The sequence below is a fragment of the Onychomys torridus genome, chromosome 17 (assembly GCF_903995425.1).
Source record: "Onychomys torridus chromosome 17, mOncTor1.1, whole genome shotgun sequence".
Classification (NCBI taxonomy): Eukaryota; Metazoa; Chordata; class Mammalia; order Rodentia; family Cricetidae; genus Onychomys; species Onychomys torridus.
This window is the reverse complement of record NC_050459.1, coordinates 53,104,050-53,117,303: the sequence shown is the minus strand read 5'-3', so window position 1 is coordinate 53,117,303 and position 13,254 is coordinate 53,104,050. Positions and strand designations below refer to the sequence as shown.

Here is a 13,254-nt window from a genome sequence, read left to right as displayed (position 1 = left end):
AAGGTAGCTCCAAAGGTAAGTGCTTGGCTCACAAGCATGAGGACTGAGTTGGTCCCTAACATCCACATAAAAACATCAGAGTGGTGGTGTGCAATTATAAACTCCTCAATGGGGAAGCAAGAGACAAGCAGATCCCTGGGGCCTTGCTGGCCAGCCAGTATAACCTAATGGTTAGCTCCATGCCAGTGAAAGATATTTCTGAGGATGACAGCTGAAGTTGTTCTTTGGCATACATATAGGTTCACATATGTGCCCACACAGGCACCCTTTCACATGGAGACAGACAGACAGACACACAGACACACACACACACACACACGTAGAATATTCTTTTAAGGTGTAACTTTTGTTTATGTTACATTTGTTTAGCTCCATGAAGCTGTTGTACTATGCCTGTGTAAACACCTGATGGTCTAGTAAAGAACTAACCAATAGCAAGACAGGAAAAGGATGGGCAGGGCTGGCAGAAAGAATATACAGTGGAAGACATCTGGGAAGAGAAAAAGAAAAGAGATGGAAGAGTGAAAGAAGAAATAGCTAGAGAAGGAGGAAGACTCCAGGGGCCAGCCACCCAGCTACACAGCCAGCCATGGAGTAAGAGTAAGATTTACAGAAGTTAGAGAATGGGAAAAGCCCAGTGGCCAAAGTTAGATGGGATAATTTAAGTTAAGAAAAGCTGGCAAGGAACTAAGCCAAGCTAAGGCCAGGCATTCATTAAGGCCGTGTGTGAATTATTTGGGAGTTGGGTGGTGGGCTCCCCGCAAAAGACCAAAAAGACCAAAGACCAACCAACCACAGACTGGTGCTATTGGGATTAATCCATGGAATCTATTTAATGATCAAAGGAATTTATTAGGGGGTTAACTCACAAAACAGAACAAAGGAATTTCTCATAGGATTTTGGAAGGGTGAGGCAATGTCCAATGTAGTTCTAAGGCGAGCTCTGCCCCGCTCCATACCAGCATTCCCCCCCACCTCCCGCTACACCCAGGGGCATGTACCTCAAGGTCATAAGCAGGTGTAACAGCTATCTGCTATCTTACTAGGGGCAGTACTTCAGGGCATGACTCAAACCACCACCCACCTCACAGCACCCCATGTTGGGTGCCAACTGTCCTTTTATAAATTGTTGATGCCTCTTAAGCCACAGCTGTCCAAATCAACCACTGTAACTCCGCCACTACTCAGGCCAAAGGAATTCTGTTCCCTCCAGCTCCAACTCTTGCAAAGTTACAAAGAGAAGTTAACTAAACCTCTGTCCCTCTAAAGAACTAAAGATTCAAAGGTTAAGGTGGAATTATGCTCTTTAAAGAGGCTGACCTCCTCTCCTTGCTCACATCCTCCAAAAAGCCCTCATGCTTCTCCTCACCCCTCCTTATAAACCCTTTTTCCCTGGCTCCTCCCTACCACTTCCTGTCAGCTAGTTGCTGACTCAGCCTCCTGACCACAGGTGAATTTAATAAAATACATCTTTGCATCAATAAACAAATGTTCCAGAACATAAACAAAAGTAAAACACCTTGAAATAATATTCAACACACACACACACACACTCGTGCACCTATGGAGCACAGTAGCAGCGATCTGTGAATATACTAAAAAAATCGAGTTGTCTGAATAAATTGTACAGTATGAGAATTATAGGATGCATTACATACATGTATGAAACTGTCAAAGAGCTTAATAACTAAACAAAACCCCCTCAACTTCAATAAAAAAATAATGTTGCAAGTCAAATAGTCTGTATAGCGCCCCCCCCCCCCCCAACTCTTCCATTTCCCTCCTCTGTACGGTCACGTCTGGTTGTCCCCCATGGCCTGAGGAGCAGCTTCCTTGCTTCCATCCCACTTTCTAACTCAGGATTTCTGTCATGTGCTAACACAATTTAAAGAAATCTCTTACAACAAGTATTCATTTTTAGGAGGAAAATAAAAATATTATATCATAGTTCACAATAAAAAGCTACCATTAAACCCAAAGAAAAATTTGAAAATGTTCACTATATTATATTGTGTACAAAAAAACTGTTTATATTCGCAAACTCATTGTGCATATGCTATGACAGGAAAAATAAATCAAATATGAAAGTATATATTAAAATGGAAGTAATTTTTCTTTTAAAAAATCCTTATAAACACATTATTCATATAATTTAGTCAACTCTTATCAAACTGTGCTGGCTAGTTTTATGCCAACTTGACACAGACTGGAGTCATTTTGGGAAAGGGAACCTCAACTGAGAAAATGCTCCCACTACACTGGGCTGTGAGCAAGCCTCTCTTTCATTTTCTTGATTGATGTGGGAGGGCCCAGCTTATTGTGGGCCATGACACCTCTGGGCTAGTGGTGCTGGGACTATAAGAAAGTAGCTTACACAAGCTATGGAGAACAAGCCAACAGGCAGCATGCCTTCGTGCCTTCTGCATTAATTTCTGCCTCCAGGCTTCAGCTCTGCTTTAGTTCCTGCCCTTCCTCATTAGAGGGTAGTCTGTGACAGTGGAACTATATAAGGGAAAAAAATCCTTTCCTCCCCAAGTTGTTTGGTTATTGTGTTTTAACACAGTAGTAGGAAACCCTAAGATAGAAAATATTATTAGTCATTGGATGTCATAGTAGAGATTCAGAAGCAATTTATATTGATAATAATGTGATACTCTATGATAGGGTAAAGTTTTTCCAAAACATCTTGATCCATAAACTAGGAAATATGAGGAATTCAACCGTATGATCAAATTAGAACAGAACTCTAAGAAGTCACAATTCTGTAACTTGGCTAATTTTATCAAAACAATAAAAGAGCTGGGTCCACATCTTTAACCTTAGAGGCAATTGGATCTCTGTGAGTTCAAAGCCAACCCGCCTACAGAAAAAAGATCCCCCTGCATTAAAAACAAAGTGAAACAAAACAAAAAACCAAACAAAGTGAATAAACAAAAAACAAAAGAAGTGCTAGGTACACCAGAAAAAAGGCCTGGAGGCACCAAGCCTAGAGATGAGTACTCTCAAGAGAAAGACGTGAGTTGTTCCCATCCACTATAAGGGAAGGGGGTGCTTACCTCACTTTATGACTTCTCAGGTTCCACGCTGAGGCCACATCTAGCTTAATGAAGGTGGTGGAACCCACAAAGCATTTGCAAGCCCATCCGTAACGCCATTCTTATTTCACTCCTATATTATTGACTATTTCATTTATCCAGCTCCTTATACAACAACTTTTTCCTTCCTAATTCCAACACAGACTTATCGAAGTATAAAGAATGTGATGATCACCATTTAAGTCCTGGGTTTAATCCCCAGCACTTTAGAGGGGAAAAATCTAAATACAGCTGGTCTTCCTGAGTACACATTATTGTATCATTTCCAGGAGTTGTTTTTATAATGTTATTTGTTTTATCAATTTATCCAAATCCAAAATGTAGAGCATGTTTTGTACCTTTCTAAAATGGAGTGAATGAACAGAAATTTATGCAGGAACAAAGATGTGTATGTATGCATAACATATGAAACATACACAATACTACAAATATTCTATTGTCAATGGACAAAATTTAAATGAAACCTACCTTTAATAAAATGGTTGCCCTCCCAATAATTTATTTTTAAAAAATTTAAAGTATAAAACATTTCTCAAAGAAAAATGTTTTACATAAAGATCTACACCTTAGTGGGGCATTTTATAACATTCTAGATAATATTCTCAAAACATCAACTAAGCTTTAATAAATTTTCAGGTAAAAACATCTAAGTAACACAGAAAACAAACTTTGTTAATGATTATATATAACTAAATGTAAGAGCTTTAACATTTATTTCCTTTAGATTAAATTTAGCCTATAACCATCCCAATTTATTTTCTCTATCTTTATTTGTAGTATATATAATCTTGAGTATTGCAAACAGATGAAAAATTTCACATCAAACATAAGTTACCTGGTATAGGCTGTGGTCCAAACTTTGAAAATGTTTTTAGACAAAATTCTTCTGCAATAAGCTTAGATTGAAAGAGAGAGAAAAAAATGTTAAAAAAAAAAATATCACCTCTGATGTAGTGGTACCCACCTTAGCCCAGCACTCTGGAGGCAGAGGCAGGTGGATCTGAGTTGGAGGGCAGCCTGGTCCACAGAGTGAGTTCCAGGACAACCAAGGCTACACAGTAAAATTCTGTCTCGAAAAACCAAACCAAACAAAAACAAGTCAGTTTCCTAAGCAAAGAAAAATGACCCGTCAATCACAATGTATTTTTTCTTCCGGTCATAAAGATGTTGATAAACTGAATAATTAAAATACAGTAATCCAACCAGCAGATTCTCCTCTTGCTACCCATCTACACCCCTGGTAATCTTTTCTCCCCCTTTTTTTGAGACAGGGTTTTTCTGTGTAGTCCTGGCTGTCCTGAACTCAGAGAGCCACCTGGCTCGGCCTCCCTGAGTGTTGAGATTAAAGGCATATGCCACTGCCAGCTGGTTATGCCTGCTTATCTTACTCATGTATTTTTATTACTTCTCTGGTCTTTCATTCTCAAGCTAGACTAATACACAGCACATGCGTTATTGGCCTTTTCATCTCTTAGTAACTTAACAAAACATCTATGGAGGATCAATGTAGTCTCTATGCATCCACAGCCCTCATTTATGTCAAAACCATTCAAGAGTCACTTCCAAAGAAACTCTCCTGGAAACACCATTATTCTAAGTTTACTGTGAATCACCTTACCACCTGCAATGAGTTCATACTCATCTGCAAACACGTCACCGGATAAATATTTTTACAGTGTCTCTTTTAACAAAGAATATTCAACAGTAGACGAGACATCCAGTAGGCACAAATCTCCAGCCCGAGATGGTTTCTCTATAGCTCCCCTCTGGCAGCAGCACTCAGTCTCAGAACACCACCATCAATACTAGCTGGTGTTACCACCACCTGAAGTCTATGGAGACGCCTCAGTTACTGAAACAGGGACGCTAACAAGCTTTCTTGTCGACTACCTTCGCATGGCCAGTCCCCAACCACCACCACAGAGACTGCTTATTAATTATGAAAGCTTGCCCTTTAAGTTAGGCTTGTCCTCAACTAGCTCTTATAACTCAAATTAACTTGCTTAATAAATCTATTTTCTGATACGTGGCTTTTACCTCTCCTCACTCAGTATGTATGTCCAACTTGCTCCAAATCTGCTGGAAAAATCCTCACACTTAGATTCCTCCTCTTCTTCTCTCTCTCCCTGGAAGTCTCACCTATCCACTCCCGCCTAGCTGTTGGCCATTCAGCTCTTTATTAAACCAATCAGAAGGTGCCTTGACAAAGACACATCTTCACAGTGTACAAAATGATTATTCCCCACAGAGATGGTGAAGAATGAACCCAGCAAAGTCCTTCAGGAGACTGTGGGTGCTGCGTTTATGAACTAATACAATAGAAGATAAACATGAGCACAAGTCTGGTTCAAAGGCAATTCAGGGCAAAGCAGGCATTATTTTCCTCTATGTTTCTCAGAAAAACAGAGGGATCGGTTCCGTTTCCTGTGAGAATTGACACTGACTCCAGCTTTGCATACTGGGGAAGCACTTTATCAATGACTTAAATCCTGAGGCCTCTATATGGCACACCAATCTCACTTTTTGTGTTTAAAGCTTTTTATTTTGAGACAGGGACTCATTATGTTGTCCAGGCTGCCTTGAACTTGAGATCTTCCTGCCTCAAGAGTTTTTTTTTTTTTTGGTTTTTTTTTTTTGGTTTTTCGAAACAGGATTTCTCTGTGTAGCTTTGCGCCTTTTTCCTGGAACTCACTTGTTAGCCCAGGCTGGCCTCGAACTCAGAGATCTGCCTGGCTCTGCCTCCCAAGTGCTGGGATTAAAGGCGTGTGCCAACACCGCCCGGCAAGAATTCTTAAATAGCTGAGACTATAGGATTGTATCCTACACCTGGTTCAATGGGTGTTTTATGATCTTCAACTTGCCCTCAAATTGAATAATTTCTTCAGTTCTTCAAATATGGATCTTTCTGTTCTCTATAAATGTTCAGATGAATTGAAAGATAGTACATACAGAATTCAAGAAGATTCTGAGAAGTTATGGGAAAGCTGTCCAATTTAAGAGCCATTACCAGTATGTGGCTACCTGAATTAAAAGCTTACCATTAAAAACTTAATTTAGTTCTTCAGTCACACTAGTCACATTCTAAGTATTCAGTAGGTGACCAGAAGCTGTGATGTTGGCCTGTTCAGATATGGAAGACTTTCATCCTCACAGAGAGCTCTACTAGACAAAGACTATACTCCTAATGACAATCTATCAGGATACAAGGATAAGCACCGGGCCCTAGTAATTTTTTAATTTTGGCCAATGGCATTGAAAAAACTATGGTCTCAAAAGTGAAAGTTGCCCTGTAATCCAGGAATTCACAAGGCTGAGGGAGAAGACTCACAGGAGAAGACTCACAGGTTTGCAGCAACGTGGTAAGAAAACGTAAATTTGTACAATATAGATTATAATGATACTAGAGGAAATAGCTCAGATGTTAAAGCTCATGAATGGTTTCAAAGTTATAGCCTTAAAGATGTAGCACAAAGCACCTCATCTGAATGCTAAAGAAGTGATATATAGAAAATGGATATTATGTTCCTAAGATACAAGTTTTCATAAATTCGAGTAGTGCTTAAATACCAGTAAGGAATGGGGGCTACACATACCAAACAAGTAATGTTAAATACTCTATTTGTTATTAGTCATAATCTGCCTCCCTTTTGCATATTATGCTTTGTAACTGAGGCTTTAACAATATTCCTTTCATAGTCAGGAAGGTGAATTCCAGTGTTTCAGCCTAATGACATTTGCAAGTTGGAGGTAGCTTCAGTGAGATTAAATGAAGCCTTTGTTTCTTATCTGGTAGCTGCCAAAAGAGTAACAGTACATTGCAGCTAAACATCCTTTGAAATAATTATTTTTAACAAAGAAGTCTTGTAAAACACCACATTTCAGAGATTGTTGCTATGTTTTATACAAGCTCTTAGCTGAGTTAGCCTTCTTACTTATTAATGCATTCTTTTAGTATTACTATTTAAATGTGCATCTCTTGTTTTCTGAAGAACATTTGTTCTAAGGAATATTCTGTTAAACCAGAAGCATATATAAGCAATAGGGTTATGTTTTGCTACATATCTTATTTACAAAAGAATTTAATGCTGACTAATAAAGGCCACAATAAACATGAAAAGAAAAATAATTCCAATTTCAGATGATCACATTTTTGAGTAATTTATGCCATTTGATTTGACAAATTTTTTTTAATAAAATCTGTCATATTAAATTCAATTATCTCCACAAGGTTTTGTACCTATATTTGAACACTAAAGGAAAATATTCACTTATACATGCCCACAGAACCATGGTTTCCAACCATTTTGTCAAATACAGTCATAATCATGTAAATTATGCTGTTATATTTATCTAGTACAATAGTGGTGGCAATATACAGTAATTACTTTGAACATGTATGTGCTAGACCTTGAACGCTATATGCACATTATCATTTAATCTCACAGCCACCCCACAATACGGCTTTATCTCTTAGCTCACAGCTTACACATAAGAAAAGTGAAGCATGAAAAGGTTTGATGATTTCAGTTAGAAACCAAGGGTATGGAAAGAATCACCAATGTAGTCAGAGAAGTGCATCTCAGCCCAGGCACTGTGGCGACTGCTTCTGTTAGGCACCAGAACCTCACTGTTTAACTTTGGGGCTAACATTGACACATACCTCAGGTGAAAGAAACTTCTCGATCCGTTTAGCTATAAAGCCTTTCTCCAATATGGAGTTGACTGATGGTCTATCCCTAGGATTCCTTTTAAATAGCTGAGAGAGCAAACTGCGGAGATCATAGGAATAATGCAGAGACACAGGAGGAAAGGATCCAGATATTATCTTCAATACCAGATTTTTCATGTTTCCAGCTTCAAACTAAAATCCAGAAAGTAGATGCACACGTATTAAAAAATAAAGAAATTGAAATGGGAATTATCAGTAATGAGCAATAGTTCCTTTCCCACTAATACAGAATAGAAATATAATCCTCTCCCAGGTAATGCAATTAGCATACTTTCTGCAAACTTTACCTAATTAACTATAATTTCAAAAGGCTGTCTTCAAAAAAAATAAAATAGTATAATTGCTGTAAGAGTAAAATCTAACTGTTTATGCAACATGCCAAGAGTAGACGTATAAATATTAATAAAGATTTGATAAAACATAACGATGATCAAGATAATAGTTACATAACCTAGTGATTTTCATTTTAAGACCTGGCTTCCTCTGCCTCTGCTCTAACAACTTGAAGAAAAAAATAACTACTGAGGGAAAAGCATTTGGGCAAACTAAGTAAAGATATAAAAGAACTCCTAACTACTTTTTTCTTAGGCCATGTCCAGGGCTTTCTGCTCTTCCAGAGCAGCTCAGTTTGGTTCTGGGCACCCACATCAGTTAGCTCAAGGAAGCCTTCAGACACACTCATCTGACCTCCAACGATATGTGCATTCATATAAATGCAATACACTTTCATATATGCATGCATTCATATAAATGTAAAAATACCAACAAGCAATAATAAAAGAGTATTAAAAATAAAAACAGGCTATAAAACTGATCATATAATATAAGCAAATTCTTGGAGATGAGTATTTCAATTTAGAAATTAAATTAGAACAAAGCTTAGGGGGAAACAAATATAAACAGTTGTTTCTTGTTAGAATTGCTTAATGGTACTTATTTACTGCTTTACAATTTTATTTATTTTCTGAAGTTTGAAAATACAGTACTGTTTAATCAGTGAGAGAAACAGGCTTTAAAAAACAGAGGGTATAAAAATGAAGTTAAGGGTTGGGGATTTAGCTCAGTGGTAGAGCACTTGCCTAGCAAGCACAAGGCCCTGGGTTCAATCCTCAGCTCCAGGAAAAAAAAAAAGTTAAGATTCAATATATTTTGACAAAAATTCTCCCCTTTTAATATATTTCAAAACTATGCCAATGGTGAAAATTGTAAATAAGGCTACTAGTTGTGATAGAAATACTTGGTAAGAGGCTAGGGAGATCTCAGTTGGTAAAATGCCTGCTGTGTAAGCACAAAGATGTAAGTTCAGAACCCCAGAACACATGTAAAAGATGGTTCTATACTCTCCACTAGGGTGAGTTGTGGGTGGAAGCAGATGGATCCCTAAAGCTCACTAAAGCCAATCTAGCCAAAATGATGCGCAGGTTCTGTAAACCTGTCTCAGAAAATAAAGATGGAGAGCAATCAAGGAGACACCAGACACTAACCCTGGGCCAGACTGGGTAGCTCCAACCTCACACCCACAGCACATGTACATACTCCCATTATCAAGTACACACACCACCCACAACCACACACACACACACACACACACACACACACACACACACACCCCTTAGAGAATACACTGAACAAAATTCTTTTATTGTTTTTCTTTTCTTTGTTGGCAGTTTATTTTTAATAAAAACACTCTGGTTGTTACAAAAACTAAAATTCTTTAACTTCCAATAACAAACTCAAAGAATTTGGATGCTTTTAACTTAATTTTTCTTTTGTTTTTCACACAAAATCTTGCTATCTAGTCCAGACTGGCCTTGAACTTGCAATTCTTCTGTGCTCAGCCTCCCTAACGCTGGAATTACAGGCTTTCCCACAACACCCAGCTAAATATCGGTGTTCTCAAAGAGCTTGCTAGAATGAAACTAATAAAAGCATTAGGGAAAAACATCAAATTCACAGTAAATGAATTTACACAAAGGGAAGTGAGATCTGTTTGTTGCATGAGAAACAATGTTTGTGGGGGAAGATTCCACAGCCCTGGAGACATCAGAACTTTTACTTACTGCGTGTTTAAGAGTACACAACTCATAAAGGACACAGCCCAAAGCCCAGATGTCACTGGCAAGACAAAAGTGAGAAATTTCTCCTTAATACCAGAATATATTTAATTTTTTTTTTTCATTTTAGCAAAAAAATAGCATGGAAAACCTTGAGGAAAATATGTACTCTATATAAAGTGTTTTTTAACTCAAAATTTCAAATTAGATAATAAAAGCGACTATCTCAAATTACAAAAATAAGGGCTGCCTAAGCAACTACTTCAAAATTTCATTAAGGAATTTTAATATTTAAAAGAATAGCATAAAAATTCATTCCATTTATTTTTATTTTGCATAATTCAACATACTTTACTCAAATTTTAAAATATTACAAAATGAAAAATATTAATTTACTATAATCAATTATGACAGCAAACTAAACAGTGTTTCTTGGTTGGGACCTTTCAGTTGGAAAGGAGAGGAAAAGGTCACTGTTATTCAATTACTGGACTATCCTCAATAAGGTGCCACATAATCTCCAAGCAGCTTAGATGACTAGCAGGTAAGGCATTCAAGGATGTTAGTCATCTTCCTCTGAACTTGGTGTCTTTATTGAGAACCTAGCATGCATTCTATACTATTAGCTATAGTTCCATAGGAGAGAACTATGACAAAGACAAGGAAGGACCAGAGCACTCCGTCCCTAACTATGACAAAGTGATTCTTTGCTGAGTTCTCCCAGTGAGAAAGTGTTTTTACATATGCTAACAATCTCATCAGATGCTAACAATTTAAAGAAATACATGGTTACACACACATTACTGATTTTAGAATAGTATTCTCAAGGCTACTAAGTAGAGTGTGACAAAGGTTTAAATCAAATACATCATGTGTGGAGTATCATTTTAAATACCTTTTATTATTATACGGCTTGTTTTCACAGATTTCAGGTGACAGGTAGTATGGAGTCCCTATGCAAGTTCGAGCCAGCTCTACAGTACTAGAACAATAAAATTGTTAAAGAAGCTTAAGACAGAGATATTATAATTACATACGCACTATACCAGATTCAATTTGACTGACATTATATCAAAACAATGCTTAAAGCTGTTATATTACCTATTAAGAACTCGAGCAATTCCAAAGTCTCCAAGCTGCACTGTCCCATCTTTGGTTAGAAATATGTTCTAAGAGAAAGAGAGAGAACAGAAATATCATTTCAGTCCAGTTACTTCTATGAGACACTGGTTTTCAGAAAAATTAATCCAATTAAAAATTATAGAATAACTGGATATCCCCATAAAAAAGAATAAATGTATTCTTACCTATCTTCCCATATGCAAAAATTAACTCAAAATGGATTATAGACTCTAAGAACTGAAACTATAGACAGGAATAAATTGTCATGCTATTGAGGCAGGCAATTTTTTCTTAGATATAAGATCAAACAAAAACCAAAAAGAAAATTTGGACTTTCTTGAAACTAAGAAAATCGTGTACCACACGACACTGTCAATAAACTAAATATGGGCCAGTGAGATCACTCAATTGGTTAAGGTGGCTGCTACCAAGCCCGGCAACTTGAATCTAACAACCAAGATCCTCGAGGTGAAAGAGAGCCAATTCCTGAAAGCTGTCCTCTAGCCTCCGCTTGCACTCCTTAGCAGGTATGCGCGCACACAATGCAAATAGACCTTTTAATGAAAGAAAATGAATAGATGACATAAGGAAGAGAAAATTATCCGCACTTGAAAACGGATATATATTTGAAAAGAAACTTACTTTATGAAAATAAAGAATTTACAAATCAACTGTACAAAAAAATAAGTCAAATAACCAAGGCTGCCATGGTGGAACATGCTTCCCTAATCCTGGCACTAAGGAGGCATAGGAAAGAGATCTAAAGTCCAGCTCACCCACACCTGTATGTTAGGTTCAAAAGCCATGGTGGCTTACAGGAGACACATCTCAATACCCAACTCCAAAAGTGACAAATAATCCACCTTGGTGTTGCTTTTCAGACAGGGTCTCACTGTGTAGCCTAGCTGGCTTGAGATTCACTATGTAGACCAGGATGGCCTAGAACTCTCAGAAATTCACACACCTTTGCCTCTCGAGTGCTGGGATTAACTTGTGGAATACCCCACCAGGCAAATAATCCAGTTTTAATACCTAAAAGCACATATTATCTGAGTTTCATTTCAATATACAGAATACAGATATACAGACAGCAAGACCACCAGTGGTTGGTTACCACGGTCTACATGGAGGAGGAACAGGTATGACAGGGGATGGGCATGCAGTACTCGTTTGAAGGGAAAAAATTAGAATATACATATACTAAAATCAGTAAACATACACAGAGAGTGCGTGTGCATGTCTGTATGTGTGCGCACACGCGCGCACGCGTCTATGTGCGCGTGTGTCTGCATTTGCTGTAGCATCTCCCTGAAGGTCAGAGGACAACCTGTAGGTGTCAGTTCTGTTCCTGTCCCGTGGGCTTTAAATTTCTGAATGTCAATTCTTGATACCAAAAAACAAATGAACCGTATCTTACAATTTTGTGGGAAAATAATCTCCTATGCAGAAATTGATACCCAAATTTTCATTAATTAGAGAAAAGGGAATAAAGTCAACTACAAACATGCAAAATCTCAAAACAAAATTAACTTCTACACATCTGATTTATTCTATCCCAACAAAGGCGTCAATCAAGGAAGCAGAGAACAGAGATGGAAGAGCTGCTCCAGGGGACGCACGGGGGACATCAGAGATTGGAGTGGACAGGAAGGAGTGGAGGACAGAGGCTGCCGTTTCCAGTCATGGGGAAGCTATGGCCTGGCCTGCAGGTTCACACTGCTAATCCCCGCACTCAGGATGCTAGGGTCTCAGGACCATAGTTTGGGCTACAAGAGTTTCAGGCTAACATGAACAAAACTGAGACCCTGGACTTTAAAAAAAAAGGGGGGGGCTGGCTATTAGTGACAGATTATAAAGAGCATACCTGTGACTTTATATCTCGGTGAAGAATTTTTCTATCATGTACATGCTTCAAAGCCAAACATATCTGCACAAACCAGTCCAAAATCTAGAGAGAAACATCACATTCAGAACATTCAGATTCCAATTTCTTTGTACTTTACAGATACAAACATTAGTAGGTATTCAAGCCAACTGACAAGAGAAAATAGGTATTACACATACTAAATCTGCTATACACAGCACAGTATGAGGAGAAACTTGAATGAAAAATATAAATAACTTATACTTTCTAATAGACTGGTGATAGGTGGGTAAGTTTGTCAAGTTTACCTTTTCTCTGTATTTTTTCAATATAAGTAGAAAATTACAAAAAGAAAATTATTAAGATAGAAATTTAGAATGTATCTACCAA

General features: G+C 37.8%; 1 protein-coding gene across 1 annotated transcript in view; it reads right to left on the bottom strand.

Moving 5' to 3' along the window:
• The window catches only part of Nek1 (NIMA related kinase 1), a 139,517-nt gene that overhangs the window by 100,446 nt on the left and 25,817 nt on the right, over positions 1-13,254 (bottom strand). The window contains exons 5-10 of the mRNA XM_036209437.1: positions 12,865-12,948; positions 10,980-11,047; positions 10,774-10,860; positions 9,885-9,939; positions 7,756-7,956; positions 3,931-3,991 (exon numbers count right to left, since the gene is read on the bottom strand). Of these exons, the coding sequence (XP_036065330.1) occupies positions 3,931-3,991; positions 7,756-7,956; positions 9,885-9,939; positions 10,774-10,860; positions 10,980-11,047; positions 12,865-12,948 (556 nt within the window). The remainder of the gene's footprint in view (positions 1-3,930; positions 3,992-7,755; positions 7,957-9,884; positions 9,940-10,773; positions 10,861-10,979; positions 11,048-12,864; positions 12,949-13,254) is intronic.